Source organism: Pithys albifrons, chromosome 2 (genome assembly GCF_047495875.1).
Source record: "Pithys albifrons albifrons isolate INPA30051 chromosome 2, PitAlb_v1, whole genome shotgun sequence".
Classification (NCBI taxonomy): Eukaryota; Metazoa; Chordata; class Aves; order Passeriformes; family Thamnophilidae; genus Pithys; species Pithys albifrons.
In genome coordinates this window covers 117,133,960-117,158,928 of record NC_092459.1, presented here as the reverse complement: position 1 = coordinate 117,158,928, position 24,969 = coordinate 117,133,960, and the positions used below count along the sequence as shown (strand labels likewise).

Below are 24,969 nucleotides of genomic sequence, written 5' to 3'. Positions count from 1 at the left end.
CAGCAGCAGCAACTCTGTTGACATCACTGCCTTTGCCGCTGGTTTGAGTGGAAAAATATAAAGGAGGAGGTTATGATTTGTCACCACACTGCACAAGAGCCCTGACCAGAAACAAGACTTCATTTGCAGGGCACTATCTATGGAACAAAAGACAATCAGCATTCCAAGGAATTTACTGTCTGAGATGAGACACAACACACGTAAATTTTCTGCTAGGGGAGTAATGAGATAATAATATTGGCCAACATGAGAAGTGCTAATCATGCAGTTGGGATCAAGATTTTTGTCAGCATTGCTGTAAGAATTCATATCAGAATTTTCAAAAAATTAGTATGAAAACAAACAAGTTCACCCAAAGAATATAATTCATCACAATTAAGAAGAAAAATGTACTTGTCAATAGTAATTTTGACTGCAATGCAACTTTGAAAGATTAAGATGGTTTTTTTACTGTATCAGACCTAACATAAAGCCTTTTTTTTGCACAAAAGAGCTAACAGAGAACCGCAGTAAAATTTATGTGAAGGAAAACCTGGATCCTTCATATGATGTGATAAATATAAATGTCAGTTCAGCCAATCAATTTTAATTAACTGGCAATCAGAATTGCAAAGACAGACTACAGTAAAGCCAACAGTGTGTTCACGTTCTGCTACTGATGAAATAAATAGTAACAGCTATTAAATCAAATTATAATGAAGAGGTAATGTTCAGAACTAGGAAACATTTATCCTTCATCAGTGGAAAGTCTAAAGAAATTTCAGTAATAAGCCCTCAGCTTTACCAGTGCTGATAACGGGGTCGATACTGCAAACGCATTTGTAGAAATGCTGATGGAAAGTGTGTGGGGTTGTGCTTTTTGTTCTTTTAGTGTTGTCTCCCTTCTAAAGAGGAGGCTCACGGACTCCTCGGTGTAGGTGAAGGCAGCTTCATGGCTCCCTAAGGATGCCATTGTAGGAGGATATGCACATGTCACCTCTTCCAATCTGCTCACCTCCAGCAAAAGCCAAGGGAGGCAAAGAAGCTGCTCCAAACTAGAGATTTAGAGAGAAACCAAACTGGAGTGCTCTGAAGGGGCCTCTGGCACAGCGTCTGTACAAGGGCAAATATCTTTGCTGAAACATGGACTAATAGTCTCCCTCTCTTTCCTCCACCCTTTCTACAGCCCCTGGGAAATCTTTCTCCTCCCACTCCTTACAGCTTCCTTCTGTTTTCCTGCTGCGGAACGATCCTGTTGCCTGAGCAACAGCAGTTGCGGAGGGGAGCGGGGAGAGGGCTCTGGCTCTGCCCCTGCCCCATGCGACAGCAGCAGCCTCAGCACAGGAACAGTTCCCTGGGCCAGGTGCCTTGAGCTGCCTGGAACCTCCTGGTAGGGGCTGGGGATATTGCAGCCACCTTATATTTTTGTTCAATAATCCGTAAAATGACCTAACACTCAAGAGAGTAACACAATGAGTTGTTTGGCTTACCGACACACCCAGACTGTATTCACAATGCAGCCACATTTGTCACACTTTAATTCTGGTCGTAAGAGCACTCACACATTAACTGGTAATTAAACTCTAGAATCAGAATAATCCACTCTGGAAATTGCAGATTATTATGCTGTGTCTCTCCCACCCTTTGCTCTTTTAATTGTGTATTTTAGAATCCATGAAAGCAACCAGAACAAAAGTGTCTATCGATGACCTTTCCAGATCCACTTCAATATTTGTCCTGTGCTTTCTTTTCATCTTTGCTGTCTTTTGATATTTGAGCAACATCTGGTAAAATGAGAATGTAGTCTCGATGCCATTGCTGTGCAAGAAATAATAATCTCTACAAGATATCCAGCAGAGATGTCTTTTCCAATATTGTTTTATTGGAAGAAATCCTTTTTTTTTTCTAAATAGCATTGTGCTTACAAGGCTTTGTATTCCTAGAGTTTATGAAACTCCAGGGGCTGCCTCCCCCCTCCCATGATGGTTTATGATCAAAATGACTGTAATTGGCTGCTCTGCTGATTACAGGAGGGAGGCTTGTGAAACTTTTCCTGCTTTCCAGCAATTATCACTTTGAGGGACAAGGATGGAATAGTCTGTGCTGGTATTTCTAAATGAGTGTGGCTACTGTGACCCTGCACTCTTTTTTATTACTATTTAATTTTTACCTCTGAAGTAGAAGCACAGTTAGGTAGAGGTTCCAGTTATACCAGGTGTTAACAGGGAGTTACTGGGAAATGACTTGACCTTTTAAATTTGGCTCAATTGGCTCAATGTGAGCTTCTTTCAAAATTCATTTCCTCCAGCTTCCCCAACTGCCTTCAGCAGCTGCATCACTGCTCACCCTGTCCCCTGCACTGTATTTATAGCACTTAAAAAAACCAGACTGTTTATTTTTGCTGACTATAAAACAGAGAACAACTGGAGTTTAAGCTTGACAGACTCAACCACAAAAGCTCAGCCACTAATCCTTCAATTTTGCTCTGCTTTCTTCAGAGATAACCTACTTTTCAGTTTCCAGCAGAGTAGTCAGAGTGACTATCACCAGAGCAAAACACAGCACAGAATTTATGGCTTACTGAATTCAGGGAGGAGCTTTAATTAATGAAGTCTGGAGCACTGTGACTAAATGGCAGATTCCATCAATGAATTTGGAATAAAGCTATCAGGATTTCCCAATGCAACTGGAAGTTTCCAAACCACCTGTCAAAACAGTGTTAATCCATCTAGGACATAAGTGATTGTGCTTGGGAGATAATTGGTCAGACCCAGCAGTGCTGCCTCTTCCCCAGCTCTGAGTAAAGGCCTCAGCAGTGCTGCCAATCCGGCTCTCAAAGCAGGAGGGAAACAACAGCCATGGAGTCTGGGGAGGGAAAAGGGGTAAGACCAAACAGCCTTGGTGTGACTCATGGATTTTGGTGGGATTACAGAGCATGGAAATAGCCCACATTTACTGTATTAGGTCACCATGCCAATATCAGTAATCTGCCCTCAGGGAAAGATTGCTCCCTCCCATGCTGAGAGGTAAAGGATGAGGATAACTGACCCGGGGGGGTACAATAAAGCTGGACAAAAAAAGGGAAGCAATGGGAAGTCTTTGAAGAAACATTAAAAATTGGATATCCTGATTTCCCTTCAAAGGTCCTCATGAATCTCACTTACAAACTCTCATCAATACAGACACTTTTATACTGAAAACCTCCTACCTGTGACTGGCACTCAGTAAAAGCTGTATCACAAAATTTTATTTGGCTGTGGATAACTTCAGAACACCCAACTCTTACATCACATAAGAGCTTTGTGATTAAAGCATGCAAAGATCTCAGTTACAGCCAACTCCATAAAACTTGCCAGAGTAACATAAAACCCATCTCACAAAGACAAGATGCAATAAAAACAATATCACTTCCTCAAGCTCTAATGAAATTTCTCAGTGGGGAGTGGAGCAAAATCCTCTTATGTGTGGTAAGGGCACTCACCTGCAAGTGGACCTTGGATGGGCTTTGTGCTTTTTCCACTGAATAATGAATTAATTTTAAAACACAAGAATTCCACGAAGCAGGAAGAACAGCTTATGATTTCCTCCCTCAGGTAAGTGTCCTGGGCACCAGGCTATGTAACTAACCTCACATTTCCTCTAATTTCAGTACCTTTAATCTCTCATTCAGGACTAATTTCTTCATTAAATCAAGGTACAAAGCTGTGGCTGACCTTTGTGAGGTTTGCATTGGAGGCTGTGAGTGCAGCCCACCAGTCAAGCAGAGAAATAATTAAATCAGGTAGTCAGAGCTTGGCAGTAGTGAATTGCAGAGGACCATAATGCTGTGTAACTGTGCATTTTGTTCATTCTTTAAGTACTTTAAAAACTCACAACCACTTGATTATATTTTGATCACACCGTTGTATCCACATCAAAATCTATCCAACAGCAGGAAAATTATAAATTCCAAATTTGATTAACAGATAAGGAACAAAAAATAAATGAGAGTACTGCCAGTATCCAAAATGTTTCAAAATCTCTTACCAGTGAGGTGACAAGACAGCTCTCCTGCTTCTCCACCTGTGAAACTGGGTAACTTTTCTTCAAAATAATGTCTGAGATTAGGAATCCATTCCTTACAAAACTGTGTCTCCAAACTTGCTTAGGCATTTACAGATATCATCATCTTTTATGAAATTCCACCTCTTCTCTATACGTAACTTTGGGTGTTTGAATATGACTAAAATACCACTTTTTTATGGACCCTGTGAGTAAAAGTGTATTGTCACCTTGCTAGAGGGAATTTTTAAGACAGTTTTTATTTTTGTCAAGATGAAGTGACTGAAAACTCTGGAGGTTGCTCTCCCCCTATTCCTGGCACACACAGTGTCTTTGGCCACACTTTGGGTCCCTTGCTGGTGCCTGGGATTTAATTATAGCTCAAGTTTAACTTCACAATGCAAGTTGGTCACAAGTAAAATTCTAGAACTTCATAACTAAATCAAATGATGTAACTTGGAAGAGAGATGGCTACTAACCTCTGCCTTCATCACATGTGATGATTCCAGACTTTGGAAAAAGCTCTCCCAGGAATTCAGCTGCAGAAGGGCAGAAGTCTGTGGTCCCTCAGGTGGTGTCAACCTGAAATAAGGAGAAGATCAGGTGTCAGTAATAAAAGTTCTAGTTCTGTCACAGCAGTAACACTCTGGGCAGCTGAAACCATCTCAACCTGCAAGACAGCCAGAAATCCCCCAGAAGGCACCACACTGACCTCTCCACCCGACTGCTCCTGGAGTCCCTGCATCAGCCTGTGCCTTCAGAGGGGCAGGATTACATTCATTGCACTAAAATGAATGGCAAAAAGCACCAAGAGGGAAAACTATTTGCTTCATTTATAGTTCAGCCTCAGTAATTCTGGGAAAATATACTTAAACATTAGTCAAAATTCAGCTGCCATGGTAAGTTAGGTAGACATCACCTAAGTCATTTATTCCTGAATATATTCTTTACACTGAGGCTTTAATAAATACTTAAACCTCTGTTCTCACATTCTCTTGACAGCTACACTTTTCTCACTGCTCTCCGGCAAACAGAATTACATCAACTGCCCTTTGACTGTTAAAAATGTGAGAAATTCCTTCTCAGCATGGCAGATGGAGGATGAAAAATGCTGCATCAGGTTAAAAAATACAAAATAACCCAGGGAAAGATGAGAACAGCTAAAACAATTACAAAAGCATCTTGCTCAGGTCCTACTTCCCAGGGTCACAGAACTTACCTTCTCTGTGGCACTGAACACACCTCAAATACCACTGAACTGGCCAGTCTTTTTATAGATTTGAACCACTCTTGAAGCAGCAGTTCTAATGCTGATTAGAATAAGTGTATCCTTAATAAAATTTGCATAGATTACAAGTTCTTCAGAGCAGTAATAATTCAGGAGCATTTTGCAAATACACAACTAACTGGCAGGCATTACTAGAAAAAAATACTTAACACTAATTTATTTCAGGAAACATCTCTACATTTAACTTAAGGGTTACACTTATAAGACATTATTCTGCATGTTTAAAAGTGAACTTGCATACCTTCCCTTGTACCTCACCCACACAATACTTTAAGTACCCATAGATTTTTAATTCTCCCCTTTTCAAGAAAGTTCTCTTGTTAATGTAAACTCTACAGATTTATCCATATAATAACTATGGCCCAGCAGCTTTTAAAGAGTGCCAGAATGTGTTAAAGCTGAGATGAAGCAGCAGTAGCTACATGTAGCTTAATTACAGAGATATCTGTTATTTGGGAACATTCAGCACAGTGACAACAGCAAATGACATTCTGTGTTCTTCCTGTTGATTCTGGTTGTGGGCTGAGAGCTAAAAAGAGGCTCTGCCAACAGGCACCAGGGAATCTGCTGGCACGTGACTGCAGTTGGGCATCTTGCTCTCCCTGAGCCTGAATTACCCATCCCTTAACACCCAGCCTAGGCCAGGCCCTGGTACTGGCTCTTACAGTGTATAAATGGTGCTCAAAGCAGACAGTCCCACAGCAGTCCAAGGAGCAGGGGGATGAATGTGACCAAGGGGTCTGTTCTGGGCTGACATGTGTGGTGTGTTGGCAGGATTTGTTAATTATCTTCATAACCTTACTTGTACCGTGCCTGCAGTGATGGCCTGGCAGGGAGGAACCCCCTCAGCCCAAGCACTGGGGTACGTCTGCAGTGCCTCCCTGTGCCCAGCTGCCCAGTGAGGGTCCCTCAGAGCGGGGCACTCACCCTGACTGTAACCCCTCGTGCAGACTCTCCCTCCAGCACCACACTGAGGACACATTCGGTGCTGAAGCTGAGAACAGAAGGCAAAGCAGATTCCTGTCACTTCCATTCCTTCTCCATACCATTCCAGAGCTTTCTTCTACGCTGAGAATTCGCTTTAAATGAAATACAAACACACACACGTTCTCACACAGACATACTAAATGGCCAAATAACTGATATTTGATAATAAAATCCCTCTCAGCATCGTTTGTGATGCTCAGTATTCCCCACAGTTCAGACAGCCAAAGGATTCTTCACCTGCCTGCTGTAAGTGCTCCCTCTGCTGTTATGCAGAGAAACTACCAGAAAACGTTCCATCGGGTTTGTATCTTTCTTACTTTCAAGAGGTGAATTTTGAGGCCCTCCATCCTACGAGGAGAAAATTGATACAATTTTCTGAGATAACTTTTCGTGTTTATTTTCTGCACAAGCAAATGCTGTCTTGTTTCAGTCTTCCAAAGTACTGGGGTATCATTTAGAACAACAATGCATCTAAGAAGAAAGAAACCAACTCTATTTAAATGACCTGTATTTGCCCTAAAAATCTTTCTGCTGTTCATATTAAGCTTACAGCAGAACTCATTCACTGATGTCTAAGTGCACTATAAATCCTGAGTTTAAAAAAGAAAGGTGATGAAATTAAAGATAATTTATTGTAATTTAAAAAGCCAAAGGCCAAACTCCCTGCTTGGACTCAAAAATCACTTCTGAAACCCACACAAGCAATGGAATGACTGGGGAGTTGCAGGCACTGAAGATAAGGGCAGCTCACTGGAGCAAGACACAAAAAGCACAATTAGATACAAATCACCACCTGTGGATGCAGAAAACCCAATTTGCAGAAATACTGCCTGTGAATTTCAGCACTTGTCTTAGCTAGGCCCAGACAGGTATGGTTGTTGTTCTGCAGAGTAGTTCTGGACCTGGCATTGCTGCCACGTGGTTTGCAGCAGGTCCTGCCCTCGGCTGGGGTTCCTGCTGCCTGCAGAGCATCCTTTTTGGGATGGGCTGAGATAAAAGACAGGATAAAAAACCAGAACATCACTTAAAAAAAAAAAAGAAAATCATTGTTTTCTAATTCACTGTTGACACACAAAATTACTGCAGTGTTAGAACAGTTTTCCAACAGAAAAATCAAAAATCAAATACCAAGATTATTATGCACTTGGTTATTTACCTCTTCCTTTCCCCACCACAAAACCCCACAATGATCATGACCAATTTCCCTGAACACTAGAAAGGCAAGTGATAACATTAAAATAGAACCTTTTACTTGAAAAGATATATATATATATATATATATATATATATATATATATATATATATATATTTCCTTTAAGTAGAAATCTCACAGAATGAGAAAATCAAGAAACACTAGAAGAGACGATAACCTGAAAACTCCTCCTTAAAATTATTTGAAATATGGCCAGGAAATCAAATAACACACAAAAAGTTGGGATATTTGACTTCACTTCAAATGCCTTCTATACAAATGTGGCCACAAATATCACATTAAACCTGAAATAAATATATAAGTATATTGTAGAACAACCATGAAAGAGCAGATTAACCTGAAGAAGACAAGGTATTAAAACAATCCAACTTTGCTAATGTGTTCCAGGACTTTGTGCTGTGGTTTAACCCCAGCTGGGAACTAAATCCCCACAGTGGGATGGGGGAGAGAATAAATTAAGAGAACTCATGGGTTGAGATGAAAACATGTAACACTTGAAACTAGAAGCTGCTTTTCACTCTTCCACCCTAGAGGAACTGAAGTGCTGTCTGACCACACTGTATTTAGCAACACTTTATGCTTCCCAAGGTGGTCACACAGCATGGCTTGAGAGACACTGTTCAGTGTGAGGATGTGACTGTAAGAACAATGATGATTTCAGCATGTCCAAAGGCCAGGCTGGAGCAGTTTCTTTGCATGAGTAGGTAGATTATGGGTTGGGACTGAAATACAGGAGAGGCATTTTGATCCTGACACAAGGTGGTTTAGAATCTCAATGTAGAACTAAAATATGGGCTAGTGTTGAAGAATGCTGTTCCTCTTCACAGAAATGTTTCAGTGGCAAAGCAACAATTACAGTTAATTTAATACCAGACTCTTGGATTTTTCACCATCTCAAACAAACCTACACTGGATTGGAAAAAGTGTCTCTGAAAGCTCAATGTGTTCTCCAAATCAAAATTGCAGAAACATTTCTAGAAATTCAAATATGATTGTATCCTATGCCCCATAACCAGAAAAATGGAGGTCAAGGGCACATAAAGGGGTTACAGTTCAAGCATGTTTTTAGTGTAATTGTGTTTGAAACCGTGGAACTGACATCACCAATAAAACAAAAGAAATTAATATTCTAGTCATTAGTTTTTTAAGCCAAGGAAGCCTGTGGAAATCTTGTATTTAAAGTACAGCATAAGAGAAGAGAGTCAGGCAGACCTGGAGTCTGCAATGCTGCAAGAAAGGCTGACAGCCACCAAAACACATCCTTCAGAAGGAGCTGTTGAAATGGTTCGTTTGTTCCACACTTGTATTGAAGATTTATTAAAAGAATAAACTCCATGAATACATTTTTGGTTGTGTTGTGTTCGAGAGGATTTCCTCTGAAGAAAAAGCAAAGCCCGATGGCTCGGGAAGGAATGGAGGATGGGCTGAAGGTCTTTAAACATACAATTTTTGAAGTGAGAATACAAAAAATATAACATCTACCATTTGAGAAGAACTAATCTAATTAATCAATGTCCAAAAAGAGCAGAGAGCTACTTCTTTGTGGCATTCAACCAGCAGGCTATAGATGAGTTAAGGAACTAATTTGTTTGGTTGTGTATGCAATTGTTCAAACAGCCTCAGCTACTACTCATGTATTCAAGCAAGTCTTCACTCTGCTTCAGCCTTTCCCATATTCTGCAAGTGGTCAAGAGGCTGTGAGGTGTTTTTACACGGCCTTCTCAAGGGCCAGGCCGAATCCTGGGATGTCACTTTGCAGGACGGTCGTGTGGAGACACAGGCCCCTGAAAAACTCGCCATCCCTAAAGCAACAATCCACCCGAGAGCCGCCACAGTGCGCAGAGAAACCGGCACGGGCGGCTGAGCGACCCTTCCCTCAGGGCAGCTCCCCCGCCGGCGCCGTGAGGGGATGAAGGGCCGCCATTGCCGCTGTGAGGGGATGAGGGGCACGCCCTCATGGCGGTCGCGCCCCTCACGTCCTCACGGCGGATCCCCTTCCTTCCCTCACGGCAGCTTTTCCCCCATCCTTCATGGCAGCTTTTCCTCGTTCCCTCACGGCGGTCCCGCCTCCTCCCGCCATGGCGGCTCCTCCTCCCTTCACGACGGTCCCGCCTCCGCTCACGGCTCCTCCTCCCCTCACGGCTCCTCTTCCCGTCATGGCGGCTCCTCCTCCCCTCACAGCTCCTCCTCCCGTCATGGTGGCTCCTCCTCCTCCCCTCACGGCTCGTCCTCGACTCACGGATCCCCCTCCCCTCACAGTTCCTCCTCCCGTCATGGCGACTCCTCCTCCTTCCCTCACGGCGGTCCCGCCTCCCCTCACGGCTCCTCCTCCCGTCATGGCGACTCCTCCTCCTTCCCTCACGGCTGCACCTCCTCCCCTCACGGCTCCTCCTTCCGTCATGGCGGCTCCTCCTCCTCCCCTCACGGCGGTCCCGCCTACCCTCACGGCTCCTCCTCCTCTCGTCATGGCGTCTCCTCCTCCCCTCACGGCTCCTCCTCCTCCCCTCACGGTGGTCCCGCCTCCCTCGTCATGGCGGCTCCTCCTCCCCTCACGGTGGCCCGCGGTGCACTGTGGGAGCCGCCGTTCCCGCCCCCGGCCCGCGGCAGGACTACAGCTCCCGGCGTGCTTTGGCGCGGCGCCGCCGGCGGGGCATGCCGGGACTTGTAGTCGCGGCGCGCCGCCCGCCCCTGCCGAGGCGCGCAGGAAACCCCGTGCGCGCGGGCGCGGCGCTCTCTCGGCCCCGCCGCCATTCCGCGAGCAGCGCGGGCTGCGCTCGGCCCCGCCAGGCTCCGCCATGCAGATCTTCGTCAAAACCCTCACCGGCAAAACTATCACCCTCGAGGTGAGCCAACAGCGCCGCCGCCGCTTCCCGGGGCACCGCAGTGCGGGGGGCGCGGGGAGATACCGGGATGCATGGGGGAACACCGGGATGCGCCGGGAGATACTGGGGGGCCCGGGGGAACACCGGGATGCGTGGGGGAACACCGGGATGTGCCGGGACATATCGGGATGCGCCGGGAGATACTGGAGGGCCCGGGGGAACACCGGGATGTGCCGGGACATACCGGGATGCGCCGGGAGATACTGGAGGGCCCGGGGGAACACCGGGATGCGTGGGGAACACTGGGATGTGCCGGGACATACCGGGGTGTGCCAGGACACACCGGGATACATGGGGGAACACTGGGATGTGCCAGGATATACCGGCATGTGCCGGGGAACACTGGGATGTGCCGGGACATACCGGTGTGAGAGGGGGATCACCGGAATTTGTCGGGACATACCGGGACACGCCGATCCCACGCTGCCCGCAGTGGTTCGGGCCTCGCCGTGAGCGCCGCCAGGGCCAGGGCTGTGCCAGGAGCTCCTCGTGGTCGCTCGGCTTCCCTGGGCCCACCGGGAGGCCAAGAGCCTTGTGACACTGTTGTTTCTGTTCCACGTTAGGTTGAGCCTTCTGATACTATAGAAAATGTGAAAGCGAAGATCCAGGATAAGGAGGGTACGTTCCAGAGGCACTTATTGATTATTATATATTGGTATAAATGAAATATTATCAAATATATAATAAATATTATATATACTAAATGTACTATTCTATCAATCCATATATTTTTCTATATTCTATTGATATACGTCAGTTTTGGGGAATGATCTCTCTTGCACAGATCATACCATGCGCAGCACTCTGTGTTTTGTTCCACCACGGTACCGTTCCCATTCCCAATTCCTCCCCATTTGTGCCCCTCAGGGATCCCCCCGGACCAGCAGCGGCTGATCTTCGCTGGGAAGCAGCTGGAAGATGGACGCACTCTGTCCGACTACAACATCCAGAAAGTGAGTGGGAAAGGGCAGGGGCTGCCACAGTCACAGCTCAGGCACCTCAGCTGCTCAGCCTCGAAAAGGTGCCAAGTGTCTTCAGCCAGATCAGTGGATTGAGGGTTGGGTGGCAGTGTTGGTGCTGGGGGATTGGGATGTCACCTCAGGAGCACGTGGTGCTTTCAGAGCTCTCCTGGTGTATTTAATTCCTGCCACTTGAGACCTACTTTCTCTGGATCAAAAGCCTGTTTAAATGCTGCTCTTGCCTTGAGAAAGCCCTCTGAGCCTGTTTCATGTGCCTTGCCCACAGGAATCAACCCTCCACCTTGTGCTGAGGCTGCGGGGTGGTGCCAAGAAAAGAAAGAAGAAGTCTTACACCACCCCCAAGAAGAACAAGCATAAGAGAAAGAAGGTTAAGCTTGCAGTGCTCAAGTACTACAAGGTAGGTGGGAATATGAAACTTGATGAAAACCTAGCTCTCAGCAGAGCCTGTGACTGCTCTGCACAGAGCTTGGTGTCTTTAGTACTCAAAGCCCTCCTATTTGCAAATATCCCATCTGGTAAAGAAAACAGAAACCCACGGTAGCAGTTGGGCACTTCTGAGCTTGGCCTCAGGAAGTTTGCTGCATTAGCTGTCACAGGAGCTGCTTGGCCAAGGAAGCACAGTCATAATTCCAAAAAAGGAGGGGAGTGTGAGTGAAGTGTTGTCTGTTTGCCCCCCCAGGTGGATGAGAACGGCAAGATCAGCCGCCTGCGCCGCGAGTGCCCCTCGGAGGAGTGCGGGGCCGGAGTGTTCATGGCCAGCCACTTCGACAGGCACTACTGTGGCAAGTGCTGCCTCACATACTGCTTCAACAAGCCCGAGGACAAGTGAATGTGCCACACAATAAAGAGCTGAACTTCTCTATCGTGTCAGGGTTTCTTTTTGATGCTGGTAAGAGAAAAATCTGTGAAGCTTTGGATGCTGCCAAATAAGATGAGATACTTTGAGACTGAAGCAGCAGCTCGAGTTAAATAATAAGGGGTACCAGTTGCAGAGGGAAAAACAAACAACACTCCAACTAACTTTTGGTCTTTTAACATGAGACAGTAGAGTAGCTCCAGTGAGAAAAACAGGAGCTCAGGCAGTCCAGAGTCATGCTACAAGTGGCTCAGTGCTAGAGAAGGGTAGCTGAAATGCTGTACAGCTGCACTGAGGGAGGGGAAGGAAGATGGCTCAGCTAGTCTGGATCCAAAGGTAGTCACCAGAAATATTTGTACCATGCTGGTTTTATACAGTTGAAGTGCTTGTAGTTACTTGGGTAGTTTATCTCATGTTCCAGTGGGGTAAGGTGGTTGCTTGACACGATAGAAAAGCAGACTATTTCAGGTATGAAATATATCTGAAATGCTCTGATACAAAGAACAGATGGTAAAGCAGCTCCTGTGCCTCTGAAAGTTCATTTAATGTTATGAATTAAGGGCCAGCCAGGACTACAATGCACATCCTTTAGTGTTCATGTATTCAAATGTCTTTTAAAATCCCGGGTCCCAGGAAGTTGTCTGTTGGACTTCTGTTTCTTCATAACAAATAATATCATCCCCAATGCTGAATTCCAGATTCTTGTCCAAACTCAATCCACAATCCATTCCTGCTTTTATTACCTGGGCATCGTCCTTGTGATGTTTCAGTGATGACAAAGATCCTGCAAGGAGAAAATGCATCAGAGGGAGCCCAGCCCCAGCAGAGCCCAGCAGTGGGCAGGGCTGCCCTTCCTGCACAGCTCACCTTGTTCTCCTGTTTGTGCCAACTCCACTTACCCTTCCAAATAACGTCCCCCCTGCGGATTAACTTGAACTTCATCTTCCTGTCCAGCAGCCCCTTCTGCACTCTGCACCCAGCCACTGGAACCTTGTTCTTTCCCACTGTTACAGAGAAGGTGTCCAGAACAGAGGCTTCCCCTGAAGGAAGAAATTGTGCATGACAGTAACAACCTGGCATTGGGTATAAACAGGTGGCATTTTCTTCACTTACCAAGCCTTGTAACAACAAAAAGCAGGTACAGAGGAGTATAAAATACTTGAAACAACAGGAACACTTCACTGGAGAATAAACTTTAGGCCACATTGTGAGCACAAATGTATCAGTGAGTGACAACCCACCTATTGTCGTCTCCACCACAGCTGGGGGCAGTCTGCTGTTCAGCTCCTCTTTCAAGTCATCTATAAGTTTGTAGATGATGTTGTGAAGTTTGATTTTTATTCCTTTTTTATCAGCCAGCTTTTTGACACTTTCACTGGCTGTCACACTGAATCCATATATAACACCTGAGAAATGAAACAGTTGCCAAGTAATGACTATGAGAGATCACTCCTGTACAGAAAGTGCCACCTTGTAGCACAGGGTAGAACGAGTGGTCAGCAAACCAGAAGCATTTTACTGTTGCTTCCCTTTTAAGGAATTTTACTCATTTTACAGCATTTTACTCCCTGCTTGTCCCACCAAAGCACATCAAGTACTAAAAACCTTGTCTCAAAATAAATGGCCCAAAAAAGCCCTCACTGAAAGGTCCCTGATGGCAGAACTGGAGGTATCAAGGCAGAAAATAACACTTAGAGCTCAGAGAAATGACACAGACCTGCCAGTTTTAGGCTGGAAAAACAGCTTGGTCAACCCAATGAAGCTGGAAGTGAATTCTACATCATTCCCATCTCTGTGTGCTGTGGCAGGCCCAGTGACCTCACCCTCCAAAGCAGGTGAGAATTACAGGGGACAAACAGGAAAAACTACTGAGTCAGTCTGAGATCCAGCTGCCTCCCTGAGCAAAAGGAGATAATTTTCTAACTTACTTTGCAAGCTTTGCCTTGTTTGAGCATCATAAAGCAACCTGAGTGAACAATCAAAGTTTAATCTTAACTACTGGCCACAGCTTTTCCAGAATCCTTTCACTTCCATGAGAATTCCAGCCTGCACTAGATGATGTTCAAGGAAATAAGATACATTAAAGGTTATCTTCGTGATGCTGCTAATACTGAGAAAACAAAACCCAGCTGAGGCCTACCCATTTCAGTAATCCAGTAATTTCAAAACTATTACATTGATTATTAAACACACCATTAAAAGTTTCAGCAAGAGTTAGATCATTTTCAGTGATGTCTCCCATTCCAAAGTGGACAATATCCAGTTTACATTCATCCTCACAATCATAGCTGTCCAGAATGTTCAGAATAGCTTCAACAGATCCATCCACGTCACCTGCAGGGATAAATGGAAGCACTGCTGACTTTGGATACAAAGAAACATGAAATTATAACTAAGTGCATGGTAACTCAACACTGTGCAACAGAAAGTCTTTACATATCTATCACTCTTACTACAAAACCCATCTAACAAGTCTGTTAATTCCAAAAATCAACTGATAATAGGACCAGAGCCTCAATATCTGTCATTTTTCAGGTCAAGTTTGCAAAGTTTTTCAGTACTGTCACCACTTGTGTATCACCAAATGTGAGGTCAACACAAGTTCCTCCTGTCCCACTTGAATACACAATTGTTCTCATTCTCCATTTTGCTGATGCCAAATTATTATAGCTTGTATTTTTTAATAATTTATATATATATAGCTGTTTATATATGGGTTTTTTTTATAGAGAGAGATATATAGATATACACACACACACATAGGGGTTTATAGGAGTGGGTTTCACTCAGGATTTCCTGGTAAGGGGGTTGGCCATGTGTGTTTCCCTGTTGCTCTGGCCTTGCTAGAAGTGCATCCTGCTGCCCACTGGGCGTTTTCTGCTGCTCCTCCCCTTGCTGGGAGAAGTTCAATCATCTGTTCAGTTCTAAACTGACCAAACTGCTGGTAACAGAGACGGTGTAGCTGGTTCAGAGTTCTGGGTCATGAGAGAGGCACAACCCCTGGAGCAGCACCTTTAACTATGACTGACAGCGTGTTCTCATCCACCTCCCTCCTCTCTGTAGGCCTCTGGAACATCAGGTGCTTGTTGGCCTTGTACAGCACTGCCTTCCTCTGCCTCCAGGTGAGGTGGGCCAGCTTCTGTTGCTTCTGCTCATACTGCATCCTGTGCTCCTTTTGCTTGGCCTCAATAACTTCCACATCCTTTTTCAGCTTCTCCTGCTGTTCAATGTAGACCCTCCAGTCTATCACTTCGTGTGCCCTTTGCTGGGCAGGGAGACAGAAACACCATCTTTAAAACATCAGAAAACTCCACAATAATGCAGTTTCATCTTTTTGCATCTTCTCCACAGGCTCACTCATTTTCTTTCACATTTAACTCTAGATTTAGCTGCACAGATGGCAGAGAATGAGCACAGGAGCTTCCTCCCTGAGCTACAACACAGCTCAAGGCCTGTTTTTATGGTATCTCTGCAATGCAGCAGAGAATTATCCTTCATTCCATGTGCTGTTTGTCCAGCTCTCACAACACCCATTTCAAGCTGCATTTTATGGACATTCCTGTGTCAGAAACCAGTTCTCTCACTCTGAAATGAAAACACTGGATTATTCCAGTGGAGATGAGGACAGTCCAGGAGGGGTAAGGTGGGAAGGAGGGGCAATATATAACCCCTCATTCCTCTAACAGAGCTCAGGTCCCTTAGCCCCCTTCTCAGTCTCCAGCTTCCATGGGATTATCCAGGTTACTCAGAATGAAACCTCCCTCACTTTGTTCCTCAGCTCCTTCCCTGCAGTATGAGTTTCCCACTGCCCAGTCCTCCCCATACCTCAGACTCCACCTCCAGGATTTCATCTCCTGCCGAAGGGATGTCCTTCCAGCCCATGATCTCCACTGGGATGCCTGGTGGGGCTGCATCCACAGCCTTGCCATTCTCATCAAACATGAAGCGAACCTTGGCCCACGTCTTCCCTGCAACCAGAACACAGCCCTTCCTCAGAGTTCCTCTCTGGATGATGGCTGTGGTAAGGGGACTAGTGAAGAGCAGAGGAGAAAAATAACACACAAGAGAAAAGTGACACTTCTCCCTGTCTCCATGGTTAGTGCAGGCAAAACACACACCAGAATGGACCTCTGATCCATCACAGGCAGAATATTCCTGCTGGTAAAATTTTACAGTGACTTGCAACCCCCCAAACCTGTACTGTTACCCCTCATTTCTGCAGATCAATCCAAAATCTGGCATTTGTGAACCCAGCAAGATTGATTTTACCCATTAACTGAACCCCCAAAAAACCCCAAACAACAAATCTCAATAACTTTCTAGAATTCAGATCACTTTTAAAGCAGGTAGAACATGCCTTGTTCACACAGAACCTGCAAAAGGACTAAGATAAATAAGAGTGGAGTGTCATGTCACACACAATTCACCAAGAATTGTGTATATATTCTAGCTGTTAACTTCATCATTCCTACTGTTTTAATGACATTAAAAATTACATCTGTTCTGGTTCTGAACTGGTTCCTGTGCTTTATATGATTTCGTTTCAGTGATAGGATGAATTTTGCCCCATCAGCTTATAACCTTTTTCTGGCTCTTTAGCTGCAGGGTAATGTTTCAAGGCTTTAGTTAGAAGCATTGCAGAGAAACTGTGACAGCTTTATCTAGGGAGGTCCAAACCCCTGAACTGCCTCCCTGTGGTGTTACAAATGCTTCACGGAAGTGGAAAGGTGGCAGAAAACTCACCCTTTGCCTTTGTCTTTGCGAGACTCGATCACAGTCCCCTCCACCAGGCCCGTGGCATCTGCCTTCAGCTCCAGCATCTCTGCCAGAGCCACAGTTGCTTCAGCTAAAACCATCAGGTTTTCCCCCTGCATAAAACCACACACACACAGAATGAAGGAAGTGCCCAGTTAAAGTGAGATCAGAAGTTGAAATCTTGGTGCCAAATTCCTCCACTGAAACTTGGTGACATTTAACAACCAAGTCACAACTTTAGGACATCAAAGACAAAACTGATGGGCTCCTTTTTGCCCCCTATTTGTTCTAATTACATTTTGTAAGGCCATTATGAAACTGTGTTCCTGTTATTAGGCCTGTGTTAGGAAAATGTTTATTTACCTGGTTTGAATTTTTCTCTTCATGCAGAGCATTATCACCAACCTTGATTTTGCACTGATTTCATACAATGAGCACACAGCAATTAGGGTTAACCCAAAAAACATCCACTGCATTTGCAGAAATAAAACAAGGTATTATTGCTCCCTAAAAGCCTGAGCCTCGAAATACATTTCAGTGTGTTTCAAATAATTCTGGTGAGAGCCAGCAGCACTGAGCTCATGGCAGGGTATCAAATACCAGGAAGAGAAGTACTTTATTTTCCAGTTGCCAAATATAAATGCATCTCTTTGTACATATTTGACACTCACAAACACCATTTTTTCCACCATGACTTTACCTTGAGTGCAGAAATATTTACAGCTTGAACATCACCTCCAAACTCCTCACACACCACATCATGAGCCAGCAATTCCTTCTTCACTCTTTCAGGATCCGCTTCGGGTTTGTCACATTTATTAATGGCGAGGATAAGAGGAACTAAGAAGAGAAGGAACAAGCTCAGCACCAGCCTGCTCTCACAGGTGCAAGCAAAGGCTGTGGCCACGCAGACCAAGTGCCTGCAGGATGGAACATGAGCAGGGGCAGCCTGTACCTCCTGCATTTTTGGCGTGCTGGATGGACTCTATGGTTTGCTGCATCACACCGTCCTCTGCCGCGACCACCAGGATGACGATGTCGGTGACGTTGGTGCCCCGTGCCCGCATGGCAGAGAAGGCTGCGTGCCCAGGAGTGTCCAGGAAGGTGATCTTCTCCCCAGAAGGCATATGCACTGTGAACAGAAGGACAGGGAACAGCTGGAAATCAGCACCTCACCCAGCTTTTTCCTGATGTATTGTAAATCAGGCATTGCTCTTTTAATAAAAATAATAATAATCACAGATTTTAGGCAGACAGGTAAGTTAACATGGAGGTCAGAAGTGCTGGTACATCCTCAGGAGTGAAAAAGCATCCTGGGATCTTCCATAATCCAAAAGATTTCAACTGTGCAGACAAGTCACTTCCCAGTTCCCCCTACTGGTTCGTGCCATTCCTCAATAGCCTCTTCTGCCTGTTCACCTCTTGTCAGTGTGATGTTACCATGGTCATTGGCAACAGTCAAACCATGTTGTGATTTCCAGCAGTTTTGGATCTTTCCCAAAGTTCCAGCTTTCCCCAGCACCCAGGCCAGGCTGCTGTGTGAGGTGCAGAGTGACCCCCCCTGTGCTGCCCTTACCCAGGAAGGCCCCGATGTGCTGTGTGATGCCTCCTGCCTCCAGGGAGGCCAGCTGGCTCTGGCGCAGCCTGTCCAGCAGAGTGGTCTTCCCGTGGTCCACGTGGCCCAGGATGGTGACCACAGGGGGCCGTGGGGTCAGCACTGCGGGGTCTGCAGGGGGCCTGCAAGCACAGCAAACATGGGGGGTTAATGCCAGAGCAGCTTCACTGAGGGGCACAAGGAAGAGCCATTTCCCAGAGCACAGGGAACTCCAGTTTGGTGGCCCCTCCTCACACAACGCAGCAGCACCACAGGCAGCCCCCAGTGCTCAGAGCAGCAATCAGAGCAGCCACTCAGGGTACCAAACAACTGGCTTTTCTGCAGAAAATGCCATAGAAAAAGCACACCTACAACAGGCCACATCTGAGCAGCAGTTTTATGACCAAATATATAAACTGAGATTGGCCGTGGCACTGAGTGCCATGATCTGGTAAAGGGACTGGAGCTGGACCAAGGGTTGGCTTGATGATCTCGGAGGTATTTTCCAACCCAATCCACTCTATGATTCTATATCAAAATAGTAAACTTCACCTTTTAAAGATTATCATATTGTGATTGCATCAGGTATTAACAACAAACCAGCAAACCAAAGAAATACAGGGTATGACAAACAGCTGCAGGAAGAAAGAGACTACAAAGAGCCCAAAAGAACAGTTCCCAGCTTGCCTTTTCACAGCATCTGTGTTTTTTCTTTCTTTTTCCTCTTTCAGTTTTGCTGATTTATATTTCATTCCTGATTTCTGAACAATCATCTTGATGTGGTCTTCATATAGGATGGAATCTGGTTCCAGTGAATTAAGGTCAATGTCTGTGTACAGCAGCGCTTCATAAATATGGTCTGTGGAAAAGATAAAGACATTTAACAATTACAGCCACAAAAACATGTGGGACAAAGGGACAAACCCCCTCCAAAAATTCATACAGTGTAAGACGTTTTCATGAGCAGTTTATCTTGTGCTATTTATTAAGTTTCATCCATAAAGCACTTTTCCTTTAGCTAGATTTATCTAGAAGCTCCTGTTACCCTACACACCTGCAGTGAAGAACCCAATGGAGAAGGATTTACAGAACCTGAGTGCCTTATTAAACACTATAATCTTATTTCTCACTCAAATTTTCATACCCTACTTTTCCATTAACTGCCCAAAGAAGAAAGCAACTGAAACTCATCTAAACCAAACAGCAAAGGAAGATTCCAGGAGGAAGGAAATGTGATCAATCTGATCATGTGCTGCTTTCCTTGGCAGCAGAAACACAGAACAAATGCAGGAGTAAGAAACTGTTACGTGCTGACCTAAGGACTGCTGCACACCTAACTCAGAAAGGCCCAGCACCACAGGACAGACCTTGCTGCTTCTCTACTCATTGCTAAAAGGGAAATTTGCCAGAAAAAGTCCCCAGCTGGACAAAAAGAGACTGGAGATTGGTATTATACAGCTGCAGAGTTATTTCAAATGTCAACAATCAAAATATGCCAATAACCCCCTAAAATCACTTAGAACTGGTCAGGCAGAGCCACTGCACAGCCAGGAATGGTCCTGGGGTTCCAGGAACAAACCTGCTCCTGTGACCCAGTTATCTGGGCAGTCACACAGAGAGGGGAGTGATTCCAGAGGAGGCTTGCCCACTCCCAGCTAATTAAATCACTGTTTTAATGAAATATAAATTGCCCCTGGATCCCAGATCCCTGATCCCAACTCCCAGGGCTCTTCAGCCATGCCTTTGTAACTCCCAGGGGTGCAGCTCTGCCAAGCCAGGGTGCAATGTATTCTTTCCAGAGGAATTTATCCCTCGGGAGCCACAGCCATGAGGAGCAGCCCACAGGGATCCTTTGTGCTGCAGACAGAGGACAATCCTGGGTTCTTCACATCTAAATGTCTGGCCTGGTCATTTGGATGGCCCAACTTCCTTTCTCTTTAACCTGCAGCTCTGTCTACCAACAGTTTCTTTGGGGTGGAACCAACTGCCGTGCTGAGGGGTGGATTAACAACCACTAATTAATGCCACTGAAGAGCCTCTGCCTCTCCCACTCACAGAGTGGTGGGACACTTGAACTGCTGTTTCACCCTCAGAGAAGGCTCTCACCTATGTCCTTCCCCATAGCCCGTGCCAGTTCCTCAATAGTCATTCTCTGCCTTATCTCCACTTCACCTCTGGTCAGTGGGATCTTCTTTTTCTTCCTTTTTGTCTCCTACATGGAATTAGACACGAATATAGGAACACAGTGCTGGCATAAACTAAGGAATAACAAAAACAATATTAAAAAGACAATGGTCTCAAGCCATAGGAGGTAAACACATCTTTTTCACTACAACATCAAGGAATTAAAATAAATAAAAGTACTTTACACACTATAATGAACATTTAAAATGTATAGTACACTGCAAAATCATTTTTAATTTTTCAGAATAAGGACAAAAATCAATAACATCATTTTCATTTTTGGTTTTTAATAATTTCTTCCTGCCTCTGCAAACTTCATGATGCTACAGGTCTAAGTCAATATTTGAGAGAGAACCACAATAAAGTCACATATTAAGTACATTTTGTCTGATGAATTTATAATACATTCTATATATTCATGAATAAAGCAATTTTTTTTAAAATTTAAATGTTCAAACTGAGCTCTGGAACTTTTCACACAAACCCAGGGATCACTGGAGTTTGGTAATTACCTCCTTTGTAGCCAGCTGTCTGCAGTGTGATAACGGACCTCTGATTACCCTGTCCCGTGGCCAGAGCTGTGGGTGCAGCAGGACAGAGCAGAGGGGACGAGCAGAGGCCTGCACAGGCCCCCATTGTGCCCCCCAGCCTGCCCTGGGGCACAGGGCACGGAGCTGCTGGCGGGCACTCCTGAGCTGCACCAGCCTCAGCACCAGCCCTCGGTTCATCTCCTGCTGCAAACACAAAGGACACACTGTCATCACGGGCTCCAGGACTCTCTTTCTCAGGATAAAATGGACAGGAGCACAAGGCACAAATGGTATGTTTCCAAACAGACTTTTCAAGACCGAAGAAGGTGAACTATTCAGCAACTGTCCCAGTTGGTCCATTTCCTTCAGCACTTCCCCTCTCCATGACCCCACTGCAGACACAGATCCACTGAGAGCTTACAGCTATTTCTCCACTGATTTTTGACATAAACTACTAAAGCCTCCAGTTCAGGTTCTTTGACACCTTCTAGGAAAAAAGGGCTATTTGCAGTCCTTGTGCTTCAGTGACAGAATTATCCAGGGGCAGGCTCCCTCTCTGACCAGTAAAACACACTGCACAACGCCCCTCACTGAGCACTGAGAGAGAGAAGCACCACTCAAAGGGCACTGCAGCAACACCAGTACTGTGGTGTGGACAGACACCCTGGAGGCCAAACCCTGGCTCAGCAACTAAGCCTCCTAAGATGCCCCTGTCAGATCATCCCACTTCTTGTTTTAACCATCTGAGCTTCAGTCTGAGTTCTTTTGCTAATTATCACAAACAACGATCTCCTCTTTGAACTGCCAGAGCTGCCAATCCTGCTCCAGCACAGCTGCCCAGAGAGGCTGTGGCTGCCCCATCCCTGGGAGTGTCCAAGGCCAGGTTGGGTGGGAGCTAGAATAGTGGGAGGTATCCCTGCCATGGCAGGGGATGGGACTCGATGGGCTTTAATGTCCCTTCCACCCAAAGTATTGAATAATTCCATGGCTCTGTGCCGCCCAGGGATGCCACTCTGCCCCTCCCCTGTCCCCTCACCGTGTCCCCGTGTCTCGGCACCGCGTTCCCAGCCGCTCCAAGGGCAGGGAATGCTCTGGGCTCCTCCCACAAAGGCTGCGGGACCCTTTAAACCCTCCCCTGCACCCGGACCCTGTGGGAAGTGACCCGATAACACACCAACCAACCAAAACCACCTACTTTGGGGTTTTTTTCGCCTAAAGAGAACCTGAAACGGGCTGAATCTGTAAAACCGAGGAATTCCAGGGGCGGCCACAAGACGCTGCGCACACACACACGCATAGAAACACACACGGATACACACACAACTAACACAAGGTCAGGGCGACACCGGGCCAGCTCACAGCGGCGAAACCCGCGCTGACTGCCGGGGCAGGAGCTCCGGCTCCTCTCGCACCCATCCTTCTGGCTAATCGATACCTGTCAGTGGCAGCCCGCCCTCCCCGCGGTGCCAGCGCCCTGCTTCGACCCCCGGCTGCCCGCCCGGCCCTGCTGAGGGGAAGGGAAGGGAAGGGAGAGAAGGGACTCCCTGAGGGCACCCCTGGGACCCCGCGCTGCCCGCCCGGCCCTGCCAGCCGCGCTGAGGGAGGGAAGGAAGGGACTCCCTGAGGCCGCCCCGGCCCTGTCAGCCCCGCTGAGGGAGGGAGGGAAGGGACAGAAGGAACTCCCTGTTCCGCCCCGGCCCCCGCGCTGCCCGCCCGTGCCTCACGCCCGGCGCGCCGCTCTCTGCGCACGCGCCAACGCCACACGGCGCAGGCGCAGCCACACCCGGGGGCGGGGCCTCGCCTCGGGGAAGCGGGAAAGCCCCTCAGGGAATGGGGAGAATTCCCCAAGTGGAAGCGGGACATGGAGCCCTCAGGGAATGGAGGGAATCCCCTCAGGGAGGACATGGAGCCCTCAGGGAATGGAGGGAGTCCTCTCAGGGAGGACATGGAGCCCTCAGGGAATGGAGGGAGTCTCCTCAGGGAGGACATGGAGCCCTCAGGAATGGAGGGGATCCCCTCAGGGAGGACATGGAGCCCTCAGGGAATGGAGGGGATCCCCTCAGGGAGGACATGGAGCCCTCAGGAATGGAGGGGATTCCCTCAGGGAGGACATGGAGCCCTCAGAGAATGGAGGGAATCCCCTCGGGGAGGACATGGAGCCCTCAGGAATGGAGCGGATTCCCTCAGGGAGGACATGCAGCCCTCAGGGAATGGAGAGAATTCCTGTTACTGAGGAGAAGAACACAGAGACCCTCACAGGACAGGATTTTCTGTGCTTATCCTCATCCCAGGGTTTTGGAACTTATTTTTGAAAAGCATATCTCACTAGTATGAAGTATGTGCATTTATATATATAAAATGTGTCACAGTAGCTTTATTTCTGTGCCTTGCCCTCCTGCCCACCTCCAGTCTACGGCTTTGACACGGCTGATCATTTGGTCCCAGCTAGTCTGGAGTCCTCAAAATAAAAGCCCTTCATGGACTAGGGAAAGCAACCACCTAACAGGAGGATGTGTAAATGAAAAAAACCCTTAATATTCCCTGGTTAATGAGGGTTGCCCATAAACCAATCTCCACACCTCTGAGCTTTGCCCATAATGTGGGCCTGGGGTGGTTCCCACAGGTGGATTTCTCTGTGCAGGAGCAGGAACCACCTTTGCTGCCCTCGGTGTCTCTCCCACAACCATTTCCTCATTCGTGGTGTTGTGTTGAGAAAAACAGTGGTTTGAATCTCAAGGCACCACCTGCTGCTGATACCTTGGAATGCACAGGGCCCTCCAGTGTTTCTCCACAGACAAAAGGGGAGAAAATGCCTCAAAAATAAACCACAGCACACTAAAAACCAGCTTAAATACCCGAAGTTGTGCAAAGGCATTCAAAGCAATTCCTGCACAGGGACATCATGGAGCTGCCAGCCAGTCCCATGCCAAGGGGAACACGTCCTGGCACTGCCTGGGATTGACCTGGAAAACCTTTTATTGGAAGGATAAATATGGTGTGGAAACAGCCATGGGAGTTCGCAGCAAATCTGCTTTGGAGCTGCTCTCCCACTGGATGCTGCTGCTGGAAGGCTCTGGGAATCAGAGTGGGATCATATTTTACCCACATGGCCCTGAACCACAGGGTCACACTGTTGCAATTCAAAGCTTTATTACAGATTGCCCATTTTCCTGAAGGGCAATCTCAAAACAAGTAATTATTGATGTCAGAGGTCAAGACAGGGGTTTGGGCTGCAGAAATATTTCCCACTTAACTGTGTGGCTGTTAATGCTTAGCTTTGTCCCTTAGTTGCAACTCCTGATTACTATTGGTTGCCTTTAAAAAAATACATTTTTAGGGTGTACCATAACTAATTTACCTCACATTGATTCCCTTTTTAGCTTTGATACTTTCTTAACTTCCTTGCTTAGCAGCAATGTTGTCAGCAGAACGTGTAAGCAACGAGCCAGAACCTGAAATTACAGTAAGGACATGTGGATAAAAATTAATAGTTAATTAAAGCTGAGAGAAATACCTTCTTTGGGTTGAGTTAAGAAACAGTCAAATCCAATAGAATAGAATAAAATCCTTCCTTTTATTCAGCACTTGGAACATGGGGGGTAACCCCACCAAAGATGCACAATGAGATTTTTGTGTTTCCAGGTTTATATACTCAGTGAGAACTGAAAACTCCTCCCCA

At 46.3% G+C, this 24,969-nt stretch overlaps 2 protein-coding genes across 5 annotated transcripts; one reads left to right on the top strand and one right to left on the bottom strand.

Annotated features, from left to right (window-relative positions):
- Positions 1 to 10,219: 10,219 nt before the first annotated feature.
- Positions 10,220 to 12,231, top strand: RPS27A (ribosomal protein S27a). The gene is made up of 5 exons (XM_071582237.1): positions 10,220 to 10,352; positions 10,955 to 11,009; positions 11,259 to 11,344; positions 11,637 to 11,768; positions 12,051 to 12,231. Exons 1-5 carry the CDS (start codon positions 10,305 to 10,307, stop codon positions 12,198 to 12,200), a joined length of 471 nt encoding a protein of 156 aa, XP_071438338.1. The 5' UTR covers positions 10,220 to 10,304; the 3' UTR covers positions 12,201 to 12,231.
- A 521-nt stretch (positions 12,232 to 12,752) lies between these two features.
- Positions 12,753 to 23,016, bottom strand: MTIF2 (mitochondrial translational initiation factor 2). 4 transcript variants are annotated; one of them, XM_071582234.1, is made up of 14 exons: positions 22,486 to 23,016; positions 21,273 to 21,494; positions 20,683 to 20,788; positions 19,264 to 19,435; positions 18,559 to 18,719; positions 17,938 to 18,114; positions 17,683 to 17,822; positions 16,971 to 17,095; positions 16,053 to 16,257; positions 15,240 to 15,492; positions 14,421 to 14,561; positions 13,469 to 13,633; positions 13,127 to 13,267; positions 12,753 to 13,011 (listed from the first exon to the last, which is right to left on the bottom strand). In XM_071582234.1, exons 1-14 carry the CDS (start codon positions 22,585 to 22,587, stop codon positions 12,842 to 12,844), a joined length of 2,280 nt encoding a protein of 759 aa, XP_071438335.1. In that variant the 5' UTR covers positions 22,588 to 23,016; the 3' UTR covers positions 12,753 to 12,841. The 4 variants fall into 4 exon arrangements, with proteins under 4 accessions (XP_071438335.1, XP_071438336.1, XP_071438334.1 ...); XM_071582235.1 differs by having other exon boundaries at positions 22,327 to 22,578; XM_071582233.1 differs by lacking the exon at positions 22,486 to 23,016 and having other exon boundaries at positions 21,273 to 22,314.
- Between the last annotated feature and the right edge of the window lie 1,953 nt (positions 23,017 to 24,969).